Raw genomic sequence first — 18,785 nt, 5'->3', positions numbered from 1 at the left:
AGAGTTGATTAGTACACTAGCATACGGTATCTGAAAAGAAAAGAAGTTTCCTGTTGTCAAAAATACTGTGGGCACATCTTGCGTTATTGTGTATTTTTAAAATAGTCTCTTTTATATTATCTTCTCTATTGATGAGATGACTGCATCAGAAGTGGATAAATTTTTAAGTATTGACTTAGAAAACCTCCCAAGATACAAAGATTATCTCATTTTTTTAAAGTGCTGTATAGTAGGAATCTGTTTTTGAAGTACCATGGTGTGTTTATGATGATGAAACAGGTTTAGGAGCTACTGCAGTAGTACCCACACTGCCTTTTCAGTGAAATTCTAGATATGAGATAAATTTGTAGATCAGTATATGACCTTATACTAATTATTCTTAGCAGTTTTTGCCTTTTCTGACCTTTTTTTTCTATTTTTCTACAGTAGTTTATGCCAACGTGACTTCATTCATACAGATGAACCAAGGATCGGGATAGCAGTATAAAATTAGAATCAAGACAGCTGACTGCTCAGCAGGATGCCATCAACTAACAGAGCAGGCAGCCTGAAGGACCCTGAAATTGCAGAGCTCTTCTTCAAAGAAGATCCAGAGAAGCTCTTCACAGATCTCAGAGAAATTGGCCATGGAAGCTTTGGAGCAGTGTATTTTGTAAGTGTTAGTGGCTTGATGTCAGTGACTAAAATTTACTTAATGTCCACTCCTGACAGAGCAAAATATAGTAATGAAAAGAGATATAGGCCATAGTCATTTTATAGTCACTTGCATAGGGGGGAGAGAGACTGAGCGTGAGAGCGAGAGCGTGGGTGAGTGTGTGTGTCTGTGTGTGTGTGTGTGTGTGTGTGTGTGTGTGTAAAATTCAAATATGAAAATAATTTTATTTATTGAACTTCTTGGATTATTGAAAAAATGAGAAAGAATATTATTTTGTGGGCCAGGCTTGGTGGCTCACACCTGTAATCCTAGTACTTTGGGAGGCAAGGTTGGGTGGATTGCTTGAGTCCAGGAGTTTGAGACCACCCTGGGCAACATGGTGAAACCCTGCCTCTACAAAAAATACAAGACTTAGCCAGGTGTGGTGGTGCACACCTGTAGTTCCAGGTACTCAGGAGGCTGAGGCCAGAGAATCACCTGAGCCCAAGAGGCAGAGGTTGCAGCGAGCCGAGATTGTACCACTGCATTTCAGCCTGGGCAACAGAGCAGATCCTGTCACAAAAAATAAATACATACATAAATAAATAAATAAACAAATGAAAGAAAGAAAAAGAAAAAAAAATTTGCTTTAACTTATGTGTTACTTTTTTAGAATTCTTAGCACACCTTTTTTATAAGTCTCATGGCTTGCATTGCTGTAGAGTTAAATACTGCAGAACACAGACTTTCACTGATTTCTACTTCTGTAAAGTCCCATTCAGAGTCAGTCTTAGTCTTGTGGAGGTCTAGGATTATTATTTGACAGATATACCAAAGTCTGTTTCTTTTATATGCATTTATGTGTGCGTGTGAATTAAAAAAACTTATCAAATTTGCTGTTTTAATTATTTTTTAACATTTGCACAAACATTACCACCATCTACTTCTGAAACATTTTCATCACCTGAAATAGAAACTCTATATCCACTGACAGTAACTCCCATTTCACCCTCCACCCAGCCCCTGGTACCTGTAATCTCCCTTGGTCTCGATGAATTTGCTTAGATATTTCTAGATATTCATAGAAATGGAGTCAAACAATATTTATTCTTTTGTTTCTAGCTTATATTATTTAACTGATTGTTTTTGAGCTTCATCCATATTGCAGTATCTGTGAGAACTTCATTCTTCTTTATAGCTGAATAATATTCCATTGTATATTAAACCATAATTTGTTTATCTATACATCTGTTGATGAACACATGGGTTGTTTCCATTTTGACTATTGTGAATGATGCTGCCATGAACATTGATGTGTATCTGGTTGAGTCCCTGTTTTCAATTTTGAGTATGTACCTAGGAGTGGATTTGCAGGTTCCTACAGTATTCTGTGTTTGTTTGTTGCAGCACCACAGCAGCTGCACCAGTCTTTGTTCTATGTCTATGGATTTGCCTATTCTGGATACTTCATAAAAAAGAAATCGTACAATATTTGACCGTTAGTTTCTGGCTTACTTTTTTTTTTTTTTTTTGAGATGGAGTCTCGCTCTATCGCCCAGGCTGGAGTGCAATGGCGCGATCTTGGCTCACTGCAAGCTCCGCCTCCCGGGTTCATGCCATTCTCCTGCCTCAGCCTCCCGAGTAGCTGGGACTACAGGCGCCCACCACCATGCCCGGCTAATTTTTTGTATTTTTAGTAGAGACAGGGTTTCACCGTGTTAGCCAAGATGGTCTCGATCTCCTATAGGCACGTGCTACTAACCCCTGGCTAATTTTTGTCTTTTTAGTAGAGACGGGGTTTTGCCATGTTGGCCAGGCTGGTCTCAAACTCCTGACCTCAAGTGATCCTCTTGCCTTAGCCTCCTGAAGTGTTGGGATTACAGGTGTGAGCCACCACACCTGGCCTATTTTGAGTTAGACTTTTTGTTTTGTTTTGTTTTTGTTGTTTTGAGACAGAGCGTCACTCTGTTGCCCAGGCTGGAGTGCAGTGGTGCGTTCTCAGCTCACTGCAACCTCCGCCTCCCGGGTTCAAGCAATTCTCCTGCCTCAACCTCTCGAGTAGCTGGGATTACAGGTGCATGCCACCATGTCTAGCTATATTTTGAGTTAGTTTTTATATATGGTGTGAGGTAGAGGTCTAACTTCATTCACTTAGGTTTTTTTGTTTTTTTTTTTTGAGACAGGGTCTCTCACTCTGTTGCCCAGGCTGGAGTGCAGCAGTGTCATCATGGCTCACTACGTCCTCAGCCTCCGTGGGCTCAGGTGTTCCTCCCACCTCAGCCTCCAGAATAGCTGGGACCACAAGCGTGCACCACCAGGCCCAGCTAATTTTTTTGCTTTTTTTTTTTTTTTTGGAAATGGGGTTTTGCTATGTTGCCCAGGCTGGTGTTGAACTCCTGGGCACAAGCATTCCACCCACCTTGGCCTCACAAAAGTGCTGAGATTATAGGTGTGAGCCACCACACCTGGCCCCAACTTCATTCTTTTGTGTGGGTAAATCCAGTTTTCCCAGTACATCTGTTAAAGAGACTGTTATTTCCCCCATTGAATTGTCTTGGCATCCTTGTCAAATCAGTTGATCATATTTTGTAGATTAATTTCTGATCTCTTAATTCTATTCCATTTATCTGTATGTCTATCTTTATGTCAGTACCACACCGTTTTGATGACTGTAGCTTTGTGGTAAGTTTGAGATCAAGAGGTTTTATTCCTCCAACTTTGTTATTCTTCTTAAGGTTTGTTTCAGAGCTCCTTGAAATTTCATGTGAATTTGAGGATTGGCTTTTTTTTTCTTATTACCACTTTCCAGTTGACGTGGCTTTTTTATTTCTGCAAAAAAAGACTTAGAATTTTGATAGGGATTGTGTTGACTCTATAGATCACTTTTGGTAGATCTATAGATCACTGTCTTAATAATATTAAGTCTTCTAATCCATGAACACAGAATGTCTTTCTAAACATTTATTTATAGCTTTAATTTCTTTGAGCATTATTTTGCATTTAGTTGCAAATGTTTCACCTCCATGCAACATATTCTTAGGTTTTTTTGTTTTTTTGTTTTTTTTGTTTTTGAGACAGAGTCTCACCCTGTCACCCAGGTTAGAGTGCAGTGGTGTGATCTCGGCTCACTGCAACCTCGGCCTCCCGGGTTCAAATGATTCTCCTGCCTCAGCCTCTCAAGTAGCTGGGACTACAGGAGCATGCCACCATGCCCAGCTAATTTTTTGTATTTTTAGTAGAGACGGGGTTTCACTGTGTTAGCCAGGATGGTGTTTTTTGTTTTTTGTTGAGACAGTCTTGCTTTGTCACCCAGGCTGGAGTACAGTGGCACGATCTTTGCTCACTGCAACCTTTGCCTCCCAGGTGATTCTCCTGCCTCAGCCTCCTAAGTTGCTGGGATTACAGGCACAGACCACCACACTTGGCTAATTTTTGTATTTTTAGTAGAGACAGGGTTTCACCATGTTGGCCAGGCTGGTCTCGAACTCCTGACCTCAAGTGATCTGCCTGCCTCAGCCTCCCAAAGTGCTGGGATTACAGGTGTGAGCCACTGCATCTGGTCATTCCTATGTATTTTATTCTTTTAGATGCTAGTGTAAGTGGAATTACTTTCTTAATTCCGTTTGAAATTGTTCATTGCTGATGTATAGAAACATAGCTGTTTTTTGTATCTTCATCTTGTACCCTACAACTCTGCTGAGTTTGTATGTTCTAGTATCTTTCTGTTGGATTCTTTGAAATTTCTACGTACAGTATTATATCATTTGCAAATGGAGATGGTTTTACTTCTTTCTTTTCAACTTGAATGGCTTTCGTTTTTCCTGTCTTAATACCCTGGGCTAGAACTTCCAGTACAGTGTTGAACAGCCGTGGTGAAAGTGAGCATGTTGTCTTGTTCCTGATAGTAGTGAGAAAGCCTTTTCAGCCTTTTACTATTGAGTATGGTGTTAGCACTGGGTTTTTAATAAATACCCTTTATCATGTTGAAGAAGTTCCCTTTATTCCTGTTTTTTTGAGCGTTTTTATCATGAAAGTATTGGATTCTGTCAAATGCCTTTTCTGCATCAAGCTGGATCATGTGTTTTTTTTTCCCTTCATTTTATTAATGTGGTATATCAAATTGATTGATTTTGTTAGTTTAAATCACCCTTACATGTCTGTGATAAATCAAACTTCATCACGGTTTGTAATTCTTTTAATATGCTCTAGGTTTCTGTTTGCTAGTATGGTGTTGGGAATTTTTCATTCCACATTTGTAAGAGATGCTGGTCTGTAGTTTTCTTGTGATGTCTTTATCTAGTGTTGGCATCAGGGTAATACTGGCTTCATAGGGTGAGTTAGGAAGTGTTCCCTTCTTTTCTATTTTTTGATAGAGTTTGTGAAGGATTGGTATTAGTCTTCTTTAAATGTTTGGTAGGGCCGGGCGCGGTGGCTCATGCCTGTAATCCCAGCACTTTGGGAGGCCAAGGCAGACAGATCACCTGAGGTCAGGAGTTCGAGACCAGCCTGGCCAACATGTCAAAACCCCGTCTCTACTAAAAATACAAAAATAAGTTGAGTGTGGTGGTGCATGCCTGTAGTCCCAGCTACTTGGGGAACTGAGGCATGAGAATCGCTTGAACCCGTCCGTGAGGTGGAGGTTGCAGTGAGCCAAGATCATGCCACTGCACTCCAGCCTGGGGGATAGAGCGAGACTCTGTCTCCGGAAAAAAAAAAAATGTTTGGTAGAATTTCCTAGGGAAGCCATTTGGTTCTGAACTTTTCTTTCTTGGGAGGTTTTTGATTACAGATTCAATCTCTTTACTTATGATAGGTCTGTTGAGATTTTCGATTTTCTTGAGTTAGTTTAGTTTGTAAGTTTCTAGGAATTTGTCTGTTACAGGTTGAGCATCCCAAATCTGAAAATCCAATGCTCGTTGGAGCATTTCAGATTTTGGATTTTCAGACTGGGGATACCCAGCCAGTAAGTATAATGCAAATATTCCAAAATGTGAAAAAATTTGAAATCTGAAACACTTCTGGTCCCAAGCATTTTGCACAGGGTATACTCAACCTATAATGTTCTCATATAGTTCTATTTCTTTTTTTGTTTTGTTTTGTTTTTAAAACGGAGTCTCGCTCTGTCGCCTAGGCTGGAGTGCAGTGGTGTGATCTCAGCTCACTGCAAGCTCTGCCTCCCGGGTTCACTCCATTCTCCTGCGTCAGCCCCCCAAGTAGCTGGGACTACAGGCGCCTGCCACCACGCCTGGCTAATTTTCTGTATTTTTAATAGAGACGGGGTTTCACTGTGTTAGCCGGGATGGTCTCGATCTCCTGGTCTTGTGATCCGCCTTCCTCGGCCTCCCAAAGTGCTGGGATTACAGGCGTGAGCCACAGCATCTGGCCATATAGTTCTATTTCTGTAACGTTCTCCCATTCTTTTCTTCTCTTTTTTTCTTTTTCTTTTTCTTTTTTTTTTTTTTTTTTGAGACAGAGTCTCACTCTGTCTCCCAGGCTGCAGTGCGGTGGCATGATCCTGGCTCACTGCAACCTCCGCCTCCTGGGTTCAAGCACCTCTCCCACCTCAGCCTTCCAAGTAGATGGGAATATACAGGTGCATGCCACCATACCTGGCTAATTTTTGTATTTTTTGGTTGAGATGGGGTTTCACCATGTTGGCCAGGCTGGTCTTGAACTGATCCGCCCGCCTCGGCCTCCCACAGTGCTGGGATTACAGGCTTGAGCCACCACCCCTGGCCTTTTTTTTTTTTTTTTTTTTGAGACGGAGTGTGGCTCTGTAACCTAGGCTGGAGTGCAATGGCGTGATCTCGGCTCACTGCAACCTCCATATCCTGGATTCAAGTGATTCTCCCACCTCAGCCTCCTGAGTAGCTAAGATTACAGGTGCGCACCACCATGCCCGGCTAATTTTTGTATTTTTAGTAGAGACGGGGTTTCACCATGTTGGCCAGGCTGGTCTTGAACTCCTGACCTCAGGCGATCCACCCATCTCGGCCTCCCAAAGTGCTGGGATTACAGGTGTGAGCCACTGCACCTTGCCTGAGTTTACTGATTTAAGTGCCATCCAAACAATGCCTTTGCAGAAACATATAAATAGTATTTGACTAAAGATCTGGGTACCATGGCCTAGCCCAGTTGACAGATAAAATTAACCATAACAAAAGGCCAGGCACGGTGGCTCACGCCTGTAATCTCAGCACTTTGGGAGGCCGAGGCAGGCAGATCAGGAGGTCAGGAGATCGAGACCATCCTGGCTAACACGGTGAAACTCCGTCTCTACTAAAAATACAAAAAAATTAGCCGGGTGTGGTGGCGGACGCCTGTAGTCCCAGCTACTTGGGAGGCTAAGGCAGGAGAATGGCGTGAACCCGGGAGGTGGAGCTTGCAGTGAGCCGAGATTGCGCCACTGGGCTCCAGCCTGGGCGACAGAGTGAGACTCCGTCTTGAAAAAAAAAAAAAAATTAACCATAACACTGTTATATGATTACTCCACAGTTTGTTTCTCCATTCTTCTGTTGGCAGAAAGCTTTACTGTTTACGGTTTTTGGCTATTATGAATAAAGTTGCTGTGAACAATTCATGCACAGTTATTTTTTATGGATGTTTTGATTTCAGTAAATATCAAGGATGGGGTTGTTGAGTCATCAGGCAAGTTTATGTTAGTTTTATAATCAATTCCCAGATGTTTTTATCAAGAGGTAAAAATTTTACAGTCCCATCAGCAGTGTATGATAATTTGGTTTGCTCTTTATTGTCTCCAGCATTTGGTATTGACAGTCATTTTAATTTGCATTCTGGTGGGTGTGTAGTAGTATTTCAATATGGTTTTTGTTGTTTTGTTTTGTTTTTGTTTTGAGACGAAGTCTCGCTCTCTTACCCAGGCTGGAGTGCAATGGCACAGTCTTGTCGCACTGCAACCTCTGCCTCTGGGTTCAAGTGATACTCGTGTCTCAGCCTCCCCAGTAGCTGGAATTACAGACATGCGCCACCACACCTGATTAGTTTTTTGTATTTTTATTTTTTGTTTAATTTTTTTATTTGTTTTTTTTTGGGAGACAGAGTCTCACTCTTTTGCCCAGGCTGGAATGCAGTATTGCAATCTCGCCCCACTGCAACCTCTGCCTCCTGGGTTCAAGCAATTCTCCTGCCTCAGCCTGCCGAGTAGCTGGGATTATAGGCGTGCACCACCACGCCCAGGTAATTTTATTTTTATTTTTTATTTTTTTGCATTTTTAGTAGAGACAGGATTTTACCATGTTGGCCAGGCTGGTCTTGAATTCCTGACCTCAAGAGATCCACCCGCCTTGGCCTCCCAAAGTGCTGAGATTATAGGCATGAGCCACTGTGCCCAGCCTAATTTTTGTATTTTTACTAGAGATGGGGTTTCACCATGTTGGCCAGTTACTTAAGGAGAATTTGTAGATTTTTGAGCTTCTGCTTTTCAGCTTCCTTTTCTGAGATTGTGCTTTTGTTAGCTTCTGACTCTGGCTTCTGTCTCCTCAGCCTAGCTTTCTTCTTGGACTCTGTTTTCCTTTCACAAGTTCAAAGATGAAGCTGGGGTAAATTTGGAGTTCATTTTGCGTACTGTTGTTTTTTCAAGGTTTGTAGTCTCTAAAGTTATGCCTGCATTTGTTGCTCTCTGGTAATTTTATATAATTGTTTTACATATATTGCCTGCTTTGTCAGCTCACTGCAAACACCGCCTGCTGGGTTCAAGTGATTCTCCTATCTCAGCCTCCCGAGTAGCTGAGATTACAGGCGCCCGCCCCCACGCCTGGCTGTTTTTTTTTTATTTTTAGTAGAAATGGGATTTCATCATGTTGGCCAGGCTGGTCTCGAACTCCTGACCTCAAGTGATCCACCTGCCTCAGCCTCCCAGTTACAGGCATGAGTCACCACACCCGGCCTCATTCTTTTTTTATGGCCGAATAGTACTTCATTGTATATATGTACCACATTTTCTTTATCTATTTGTTGGTGGACACTTACATTGTTTCCAGCTCTTGGCTGTTGTGAATAGTGCTGCAATAAACATGAGAGTGCAGATATCTCTTTGATAATACTGATTTCCTTTATGTTGGGCATATACCTAATAGTTGGATTGCTGGATGATATGGTAGCTCTATTTCTAGTGTTTTGGAGAACCTCCATCCAAACTCTTCTTCATAGTGGTTGTGCTAATTTACATTCCCAATAGTGTACAGGGGTTCCCTTTTCTCCACATCCTCACTAGTCATATTATTTGTACTTACCTGGGCTTTTCATATATCCTTCTGTAAAGATGTGGTGTTTTGGAGCAGTTGGTCTTTCATTGTTATATTGGAAAGTTTTGAATTTCAGCGGGTTTTCCTCAGACCTCTTTAGGCCTGCCTGTATGATCTACAAAGTGATGAAAGTAATGTTTCTTGCCCTTTTCCTTTTATTAAAGAGACAAAGTCCCATCTTGGCAAAATATCAATGATTTAACTTTTTCAAAATAAAACTATAAAATTGCATTATCCCAATTCTAGAACTTTGTCAGTAGTCTTTTTTTTCTGAGACGGAGTCTCGCTCTGTCACCCAGACTAGAGTGCAGTGGCACGATCTCAGTTCACTGTAACCTTCACCTCCCGGGTTCATGCAATTCTTCTGGCTCAGGCTCCTGAGTAGCTAGGATTACAGGCATTTGCCAGCACACCTGGCTAATTTTTGTATTTTTAGTAGAGACCGGGTTTCACCATGTTGGCCAGGCTAGTCTCGAACTCCTGACCTCATGATCCACCCGCCTCGGCCTACCAAAGTTCTGGGATTACAGGCATGAGCCACCACACCCGGCCTGTCAGTAGTCTTTTTTGACAATTATGACTGAAGTTGGTATGTCTAGGATCAAGGGTATAGTGGGAACTAAAGATGTAATGGGAGAAAAGAAAGATAATCAAGGGCTCTTGAAATACCTGCTACATTACCCTAAGAAATATGGGCTTTATTCTGAAGTCTTCAGGGAACCACTGAAGTACAACAGAAATATTTTATTTCCATTTGTGAAGTAAAGTTTACTCTTGTATTAATGTAGAGGAAAGGTTGGCATGTATCAGAGATCGAAGCAGAGAGACTGATTAGGATGCTTTTATAATAATTTATGAAAGAAATGCAGAGAGCTTAGTTAATAGCAGTGAGAGTGGAGAGGTGAGTAAACAGTTGAGAATGAAAGTTTTAATCAGTAGAATAAAGAGCATTTATATTCTGATAAGATAAAGGGTGCATGTGGTAGTGTCTCACTCCTAGAGTAGAATTATTAAAGAGAGTGAGAGGAAGTGATTCTCTGTTGTTTGCACCTCCTTATGTAATAATTGCTAAGATTCTTCTACCCAAGCTGGATTATTTCAGAGAGCTGTAGTTGAAGGTCTCATAGTCTCAGAAATAAGATTCTAACAAGAAAACAAAAACAAATTGTTCTAAGTCAGATATGTGGAGCTGGTTTAGGAGAGACTCGGAAATTAGGCATAATGTGTGATCCTGGATTAGAAAAAAAAATCCTGTAAAGAGCATTACTCAAACGTTGGTGAAATTTGAGTGCGTACTATGTATGCATCTGGATAATGATATTATATCAGTGCTGAATTTTCTACATACGGTAATTGTACTTTGGTTATTCATGAGAATGTTCTTGTTCTTAGGAGATACATGAAGAAGTGTTTTAGGACTAAGGATCAGAATATTCTCTAATGGCTCTTTAATTATAAAATAATGATAACAAAAGGTATATTTAGATAGAAAATCTCAAAGGAAATGTGGCAAAATGTTAACCAAGAATTTTTCTATAGACAGGGCCAACAAACTACAGCCCTGACACCAAATCCAACCTGTGATGTGTTTTTGTTCAGCTCCTAAACTAAGGACAGTTTTAACATTAAATAAAGAAGAATATGCAACATAGATTGTATGCGGCCCACAGAGCCTGAAATTTCTACTACTTGCCTTTTGGAGAAAAACTTTGCTCACTTCTGATCTAAAGGAAGGCATAAGAAGGGTTCACTGTGCTGTGCCAGCTTTGTCATATGTTTGACAGATTTGTGTAATGAAATGTAGACAGCGAAATTTTTTTTTTTTTTAATGCTGATTTAGGGGGCCAGGAAACTCTCCAATTCAGGTTAGGACCAACCCAGAAACAATTGAATGAAAGCACAGAGGAGTCAAGGTTAATTAACTCAAAGCAGGTTTTTTCTGTTATGTTTACTGATGTGTGGGAAACATGAACATGTAGATGAGGAAAGTTTGAATGTAGTCCAGAATTGAATCTTTTTGCTGCAATTCTATTTCTGGGTCACTAATCTTCATATTTTGTGGTATCAGAGAAACCCATGCACACACTGTTCTGTTGTCACATTTCCTCTCATCCCCACTCCATGACAGGATGAAATGTGCAGTGTTTGTTTATAGACTATCTAAAGGAAGGACCCTCTGGTCAAATTTTTTTAGGTGGCTAAAAATAGCTCTTTAACACACTTCTGAATTTTAATTAATTGGCAGTTAGGGATCACCTTAAATTAAAAAATACTCAAATTGAGTCAGCCAGCATGGCTGTTTCATCAGGCAAGCTAATCAAGGACTGGTATCATAGTGAGTATTTGAAACTAAACCAGAGTCAGATGTCCAAAAGGATCACTGTCTCTAGATTACCAGGAAGATAAACATAATCTTTTAGTTTCCAACACCTTAAATAGAACCAATGTGATGTCAGTAGATGGGTCACACAATAAGAAATATAATATAAAAGCCAAAGAGAACACTGGCTTGGGAACCAGGCAGCTTGCTAACAAATATGGTAGACCATGTATGGTCCCAGCGAAATCATTTATTTACTTTCTAACAAAGTGGGTTTTTGTTCATTTCTTGAAACGGGATGTAATATTTACCTCTTGTTTCCTAGTATAAGATTTTACTAATCTGTGTTCTCTTAGCAGGTTTGCAAGTTTTATATTTTCAGGGATTACAGTAAATTGTTTGGTGTTGTTCACATTAGTCTCATAAGACCATTTATATATAATTAATTGATATAGTGATTTCAGATCATTCTTATGAATTTATTAAAATAGATCCCAAATGTATCTTCACAGACAATTTCCTAGTTTGAAACAAAATTATTTATTGTGTGTATTTTCTTTTTCCTACTCTCTCTGACTATTTCTGTTCCCGTTTTTCTCTCAACAGCATCTAGTTTGTCTTTAGGACTACAACTTATTTTGTTTTTGCTCTTTTTCTCTCTGGAGGTGAGAATAGATGATGTGTAGTATTGTGTTCTTCGTTAGTTACTTATAGTTCATTTTGTTCTGCTCTACACAGTGTTTTATTATGTAAACAAACACTTTTGCAAGCTTTTCTTACTGTTACTTTCTACTAGAACATTCCATCTTTTTTTCAAGTTCATTTGTTAATATTCTATCATGTCAAGTAAAATGTAGAAATTATTTATCCCTTTCCATATTCTTTATGCTATTCTTGTCATATGTATTGTATCTACATATATTATAAACATATAATACAATGCCATAATTTTTGTTTTAGGTAATTTTTTGCTTTGTAAATGCAAAATAATGAAATTGGACTGCTGCCTCATATTATATATAAAAATTAACCCAGGCCAGACACGGTGGCTCATGTCTGTAATCCCAGCACTTTGGGAGGCCAAGGCGGGCAGATCACCCAAGGTCAGGAGTTTGAGACCAGCCTGGCCAACATGGCGAAACCCCATCTTTACTGAAAATAAAAAAAATTAGCTGGGCATGGTGGCATGTGCTTGTAATCCCAGCTACTCCGGGGGCTGAGGCAAGAGAATCACTTGAACCCGGGAGGTGGAGGTTGCAGTGAGCCGAGATCGCGCCACCGCACTCCAGCCTGGGTGACAGAGCAAGACTCCATCTCAAAAAAAAAAAAAAATTAACTCAAAATAGATGAGAGACATAAGTTTAACAGTTAAAACTATAATACTCTTAGAAGAAAATGTAGGGATAAATCTGCATAACATTTGTTTTGGCAAAGCCTTCTTAGATGGGACATTAAAAGTGTGAACAACAACAACAGGATAAATTGGACTTCTTCAAGATTAAAAACTTTCCTGCTTCAAAGCAGTGAAAAGACAACAGGAGAAAATATTTGCAAATTATATATCTGACAAGGGACTTGGGTCTTGAATATATGAAGAACTCTTACAACTCAATAATAAAAAGACACTCAATTTTAAAAGTAGGCAAAGGACCTTGAATCAAGATTTCTTCAAAGAAAATATACAAATGGCCAAGAAACACATGAAAAGATCCTCAACCTCATTAGTCATGAATTTTGACATTATGCTAAATGAAAGAAGTCAATTACAAAAGACCACATATATGATTACATTTGTATGAAATGTCCAGAATGGGCAAATCTCTAGGGACAGAAAGTAAATTACTGCTTAGATCTGGGAGGTAGGTAAGGAGACAGGAGACTGATAGCTAAAGAGTTTATGGGCCAGGCGCGGTGGCTCACGCCTGTAATCCCAGCACTATGGGAGGCCAAGACAGATGGATCATGAGGTCAGGAGATCGAGACCATCCTGGCTAACACGATGAAACCCCGTCTCTACTAAAAAAAAAAATACAAAAAAATTAGCTGGGCGTGGTGGCAGGCACCTGTAGTCCCAGCTACTCAGGAGGCTGAGGCAGGAGAATGGCATGAACCTGGGAGGCAGAGTTTGCAGTGAGCCGAGATCGCAGCGCTGCACTCCAGCCTGGACTACCAAGCGAGACTCCATCTCAAAAAAAAAAAAAGAAAAAAAAATGTTCTGCAATTGACCCTTCTAATGGTTGCACATATCTGTGAATGTACTAAAGGCCATTGAATTGTGTACATTAAAATGGGTAAATTATATGGTATATGAATTATTTCTCAATAAAGCTGTTACATGACCTTTTAGTCCTATTAATCAAAATCAGGGGGCTCACAGGTAGGTGAGTAGAGAACATTTTGGAAAAAGAAATTCATATCTAACAAGACTTAAGTGGCTAGATCTACTTCACCCTTTACAGTGAGTGGTACAGGTTTCCACTAACCAATCCACTGGCAGTTGAAATTAAAATGTCCTTAGTTCTTCACTGTACTCATGTAGCAGAACACAGATAATAAGCTCTGTCTTTTTTTTTTTTTTTTTTTTTTTTGATACAGGGTCTCTGTTGCTCAGGCTGGAGTGCAGTAGCGCAATCTCAACTCACTGCAACCTCTGCCTTCTGGGTTCAAGCGATTCTTGTGCCTCAACCTCCCGAGTAGCTGGGACGACAGACATGTGCCACTATGCCTGGCTAATTTTTATATTTTTGGTAGAGACGGGGTTTCACCAAGTTGGCCAGGCTGGTCTTGAACTCCTGACCTCAAGTGATCCACCCGCCTCGGCCTCCCAAAGTGCTGGGATTATAGGCATAAGCCACCATGCCTGGTCTTATTTAATTTTTTTTTTTTTGAGATGGACTCTCACTCTGTTGCCCAGGCTGGGCTGCAATGGCTCAAGTGCAATGGCATGATCTCGGCTCACTGCAACCTCTGCCTGCCATGTTCAAGCGATTCTCCTGCCTCAGCCTCCTGAGTAGCTGGGATTACAGACGTGCGCCACCACACCTGGCTGTTTTGTATTTTTAGTAGAGACGGGGTTTCACCATGTTGGTCAGGCTGGTCTCGGACTCCTGACCTCGCAATCCGCGCATCTCTGCCTCCCAGAGTGCTGGGATTACAGGTGTGAGTCACCGCGCCTGGCCCTTATTTAATTTTTTAAAGCAACCTTTATTGAGGTATAATTTTACAGGTGCTGTCCTTTTTTAAAAAAAAAAGTTTTATGAGGTATAATTTACATACCATAGGTCTACCAGTTTTAAGTGTACAGTTCAATTATTTTTAGTAGATACAAGTTTTGTAGCCATCACTACAATCCACTTTTAGAACATTTTGTCTTTGGGAATTCATTAGAGCCTGAATTGAAAACGAGTTCTTGCACAGATGGTTTGAGATGGTTTCTAACCCTTTTACTAAACTCATTTTAAATATTTCACAGCTATTGCCTTGTACTTTCTTAATAGTTATTTTTTTTGTGTGTATAGTGGGAGTTTCGCTCTTGTTTTCTAAGAGTTAACTGTCAAGTTTCTGTGCTTTTTTTTTTTTTTTCCAGATTTTCCACAACAGTATTAAATAATCATCATGACAGCATTTTAAGGAGTCTGGTCTTGATCCTGATTAGCAGTTGTTTTCAATAGACAGCATATGTTGAGGAATTACCTTGCTAATTTTGTTTTTCTAAGAGTTTGGCCTTCTCTACAATTGAATACATTTAGCGTTAGGCCTGTCTCACATTTTCAGCATTTATTGAGAGTTTATATATATTTTTCCCCTTGACTTTTAAAAGATGTGGTGAATTATGAAATGTTTTTCTAGTTTCAAAATCTTTTGCATTGCTGTGTGTTTTGTTTTTTGAGACAGAGTTGCTGTCCAGGCTGGAGTGCAGTGGCACGGTCACGGCTCACTGCAGTCTCCGACTCCCAGTTTCAAGCGATTCTCCTGTCTCAGCCTCCCAAGTAGCTGGGATTACAGGCGTGCACCACCACACCCGGCTGATTTTTATATTTTTAGTAGAGATAGATTTTCACCATGTTGGCCAGGCTGATCTCGAACTGCTGACCTGAGGTGATCCACCCGCTTCACCCTCCCAAAGTGCTGTGATTACAGGTGTGAGCCACCATGCCCAGCCTGTAATAGTATATTTTATCCAAAGGAAAAATCTTCTAATGCCCTGTAAAATTTGGTTTGCTAATTTTAGAGTTTTCCCATCTATATTCACAAATGCAATTGGTACCTAACTTTCAATTTTGTACTCTTTGTGAGGTTTCAGTTATAGGGTTAAACTGCCTTTGTAAAATTAATGGGATAGCTCTTCTATTTTTCTCTTATATATTCTGGAAAGTTCCTTTGGTAAAACTGTTTTTCACTGAAGACTATGTTAAAGATCATTCATTGGTATTCTTTTCAATCTGCCATCATTGTTTTACTCATGTTATTGTCTTTAGGTCAGTTTTAGTAATTTATTCTTTCTTAAAAAGTTGTCTGTTTCATTGAGATTTCAAACTTTATTAGCATAGACTTTTATACACTTGTATTGCATTGTCTCTTTGTTTATAGTACTACTCAAATTTCCGTATTTTTCTTCTCAGATTACTCAAAGGTTTATTTTCTTATTTTTTTACTTTGCTTTATTTTCTTTTTAAAGTACTAGCTCCAGGATAATTTTATAAGTATTGCTGTATAGTGTTATTTTTAAAATTTTCTTTAAAAGTGGTTTTGATGTCCTTTTTGACATGGTAGTTTACAAATGCTTTTATATTCTCAAAGAAATAGTTGCCTAGATTTCACCTGTTAATTTTTACAGTGCTTCTTTCTTTCTTTCTTCTTTAGGCACGAGATGTGCGTACCAATGAAGTGGTGGCCATCAAGAAAATGTCTTACAGTGGAAAGCAGTCTACTGAGGTAGGTTAAATATGTACATTCTTGTTTTTTTCTTATATTTATCTCAGAATAAATATATATATTCTTTTTTTGAGACTGAGTCTCACTCTGTAGCCCAGGCTGGAGTGCAGTGGTGCAATCTTGGCTCACTGCAAGCTCCGCCTCCCAAGTTCACGCCATTCTCCTGCCTCAGCCTCCTGAGTAGCTGGGACTACAGGCACCCGCCACCACACCCAGCTAATTTTTTGTATTTTTAGTAGAGACGGGTTTCACCGTGTTAGCCAGGATGGTCTTGATCTCCTGACCTCGTGATCCGCCTGCCTTGGCCTCCCAAAGTGCTGGGATTACAGGCGTGAGCCACCGCGCCCGGCCAATATATACATTCTTATTGGTATGTTAGAGGAAGACATAATTTTTAACTGGGGAGGAAGGGTGGGAATTTTTTAAGTGTTAACAGGTGAAGTATACACATCTTAAGTGTATATCTCAATGAATTTATTTTCACAAACCGATGTACCCATTTAACTCTAATAGTACTGAGAGCCATAAACAGAGCATTATTGGTATCTCCAAATCCCCCCTACTCTTGCCTCCTGCTTTTATTTTTATTTATTTATTTATTTATTTATTTATTTATTTATTTATTTATTTATTTTTAGATAGAGTCTCGCTCTGTCACCTAAGCTGGAATGCAGTGGCACAATCTTGGCTCACTGCAACCTTCGCCACCTCTCAGGTTCAAGCAGTTCTCCTGCTTCAGCCTCCAGAGTATCTGGGATTACAGGTGTGCGCCACCACACCTGGCTAATTTTTGTATTTTTAGTAGAGACAGGGTGTCTCCATGTTGGCCAGGCTGGTCTCAAACTCCTGACTTCAGGTGATCCACCTGCCTTGGCCTCCGAAAATGCTGGGATTACAGGTGTGAACCACTGTGCTCGGCCTGCTTTCAATTTTTTTTTTTTTTTTAGGAGCTGGAGTCTCTCTCTGCTGCCCAGGCTGGAGTGCAGTGGTGCGATCTCAGCTCACTGCAACCTCTGCCTCCCGGGTTTTAGCAATTCTCCTGCTTCAGCCTCCTGAGTAGCTGGGACTACAGGTGCATGCCACCATGCCAGGCTAATTTTTTGTATTTTAGTAGAGACAGGGTTTCACCATGTTGGCCAGACTGTTCTCGAACTCCTGACCTCAGGCAATCTGCCTGCCTCGGCCTCCCAAAGTGCTTGGATTGTAGGCGTAAGCCACCGCTCCCAGCCTTAATTTTTTAAACTGTCATTTTAAATATTCTCTGTTTATCTTGGAAAGATTATCAGTTTCTAAAAAATTAAAGTAAAATAAGATGTACTTGACAGTAAATTATACTGGATATGATCTTTTTTTTTTTGAGACAGAGCATCTCTCTGTCCACCAGGCTGGAGTGCAGTGGCACGATCTTGGCTCACTGTAACCTCCACCTCCCAGGTTCAAGTAATTCTCCTGCCTCAGCCTCCCAAGTAGCTGGGATTACAGGCGCCTGCCACCACACCTGGCAAATATTTTGTATCTTTAGTAGAGGTGGGGTTTCACCACGTTGGCCAGGCTGGTCTTGAACTTCTGACCTCAACCAATCCACCTGCCTTGGCCTCCCAAAGTACTGAGATTACAGGCGTGAGCCACCGCACCTAGCCTGTGATCTTTAAAATGGTTTAAACATTGTTTAATGCCTGTTTTAAACAAACTTTAATCAACATGAATGTATATCTAGTCTGAGAAACGAGCAATGTATAACAATTTGAAAAATTAGAAAATGAAATTATTATTGCTACATTGAATGTACTTTAGTTCACCAATATTCTAATTAGTTCTCTTCAGATTATATTCTACCTAATTTCATAAATTTATTTATGAAATGTAGTCTGCTTTTAAAAATCTGCAATTCTGCCTGGCACTGTGGTTCACACCTGTAATCCCAGCACTTTGGGAGGCCGAGGTGGGTGGATCATTTTGAGCCCAGGAGTTCGAGACCACCCTGGGGAACATAGTGAGATTCCCCCCTCCCCCGCCCCATCTCAGTCAAAAAATAAAATATTTGTAAATGAAAAAAGAAAAAGTAACTCTAGAATTCTCTTTAATCTTTAAATTTTTAAAAATTATTTTTAATTGTGGTAAAACATACAACATAAAGTTTGCCATTTTAACTATTTTCAATTCCACATTTCAGTGGAATTAAGTGCATTCACATTGTTGTGCAACCATTATCACCATGCATCTCTAGAATTCTTTTTATCTTGCAACATTAAAACTCTGTAGTCATTAAACAATAATTCCCCAGCCTCTTGCAACCACCAGTCTACTTTCTGTCTCCATAAATTTGACTAGGTACTTAATATAAGTGGAATCATTTGGGATTTGTCTGTTTGTGACTAGCTTATATCACGTAACCTAATATCCCCAAAGTTCATCCATGTTGTAGTTATGTCAGAATTTCCTTCCTTTTTAAGTCTGAAAAATATTCCATTGGGTGTATGTATATCTACATATGTATTTATATCTGTCTATTTCAGAATCTGATTAGTCACACCTAGAACAAAAATTTTCATTTACCACATCATCTTTTAATATCTAATGTTGGCGTCCTTCATGAAAATTTTTTTATATTAAGGAATACATTTTTTTGAGT

At 39.9% G+C, this 18,785-nt stretch overlaps 1 protein-coding gene across 6 annotated transcripts in view; it reads left to right on the top strand.

Moving 5' to 3' along the window:
• TAOK1 (TAO kinase 1) overlaps nt 1–18,785 on the top strand; it is a 160,303-nt gene that overhangs the window by 59,956 nt on the left and 81,562 nt on the right. For all 6 annotated transcript variants that reach the window (XM_031011033.3, XM_063705863.1, XM_055388589.2 and 3 more), the window contains 2 exons: nt 427–652; nt 16,082–16,153. In XM_031011033.3, the coding sequence (XP_030866893.1) occupies nt 521–652; nt 16,082–16,153 (204 nt within the window). In that variant the 5' untranslated portion in view covers nt 427–520. The remainder of the gene's footprint in view (nt 1–426; nt 653–16,081; nt 16,154–18,785) is intronic.

This window comes from Gorilla gorilla, chromosome 4 (genome assembly GCF_029281585.2).
Source record: "Gorilla gorilla gorilla isolate KB3781 chromosome 4, NHGRI_mGorGor1-v2.1_pri, whole genome shotgun sequence".
Lineage (NCBI taxonomy): Eukaryota > Metazoa > Chordata > Mammalia > Primates > Hominidae > Gorilla > Gorilla gorilla.
This window is presented reverse-complemented; position numbering and strand designations above follow the sequence as displayed.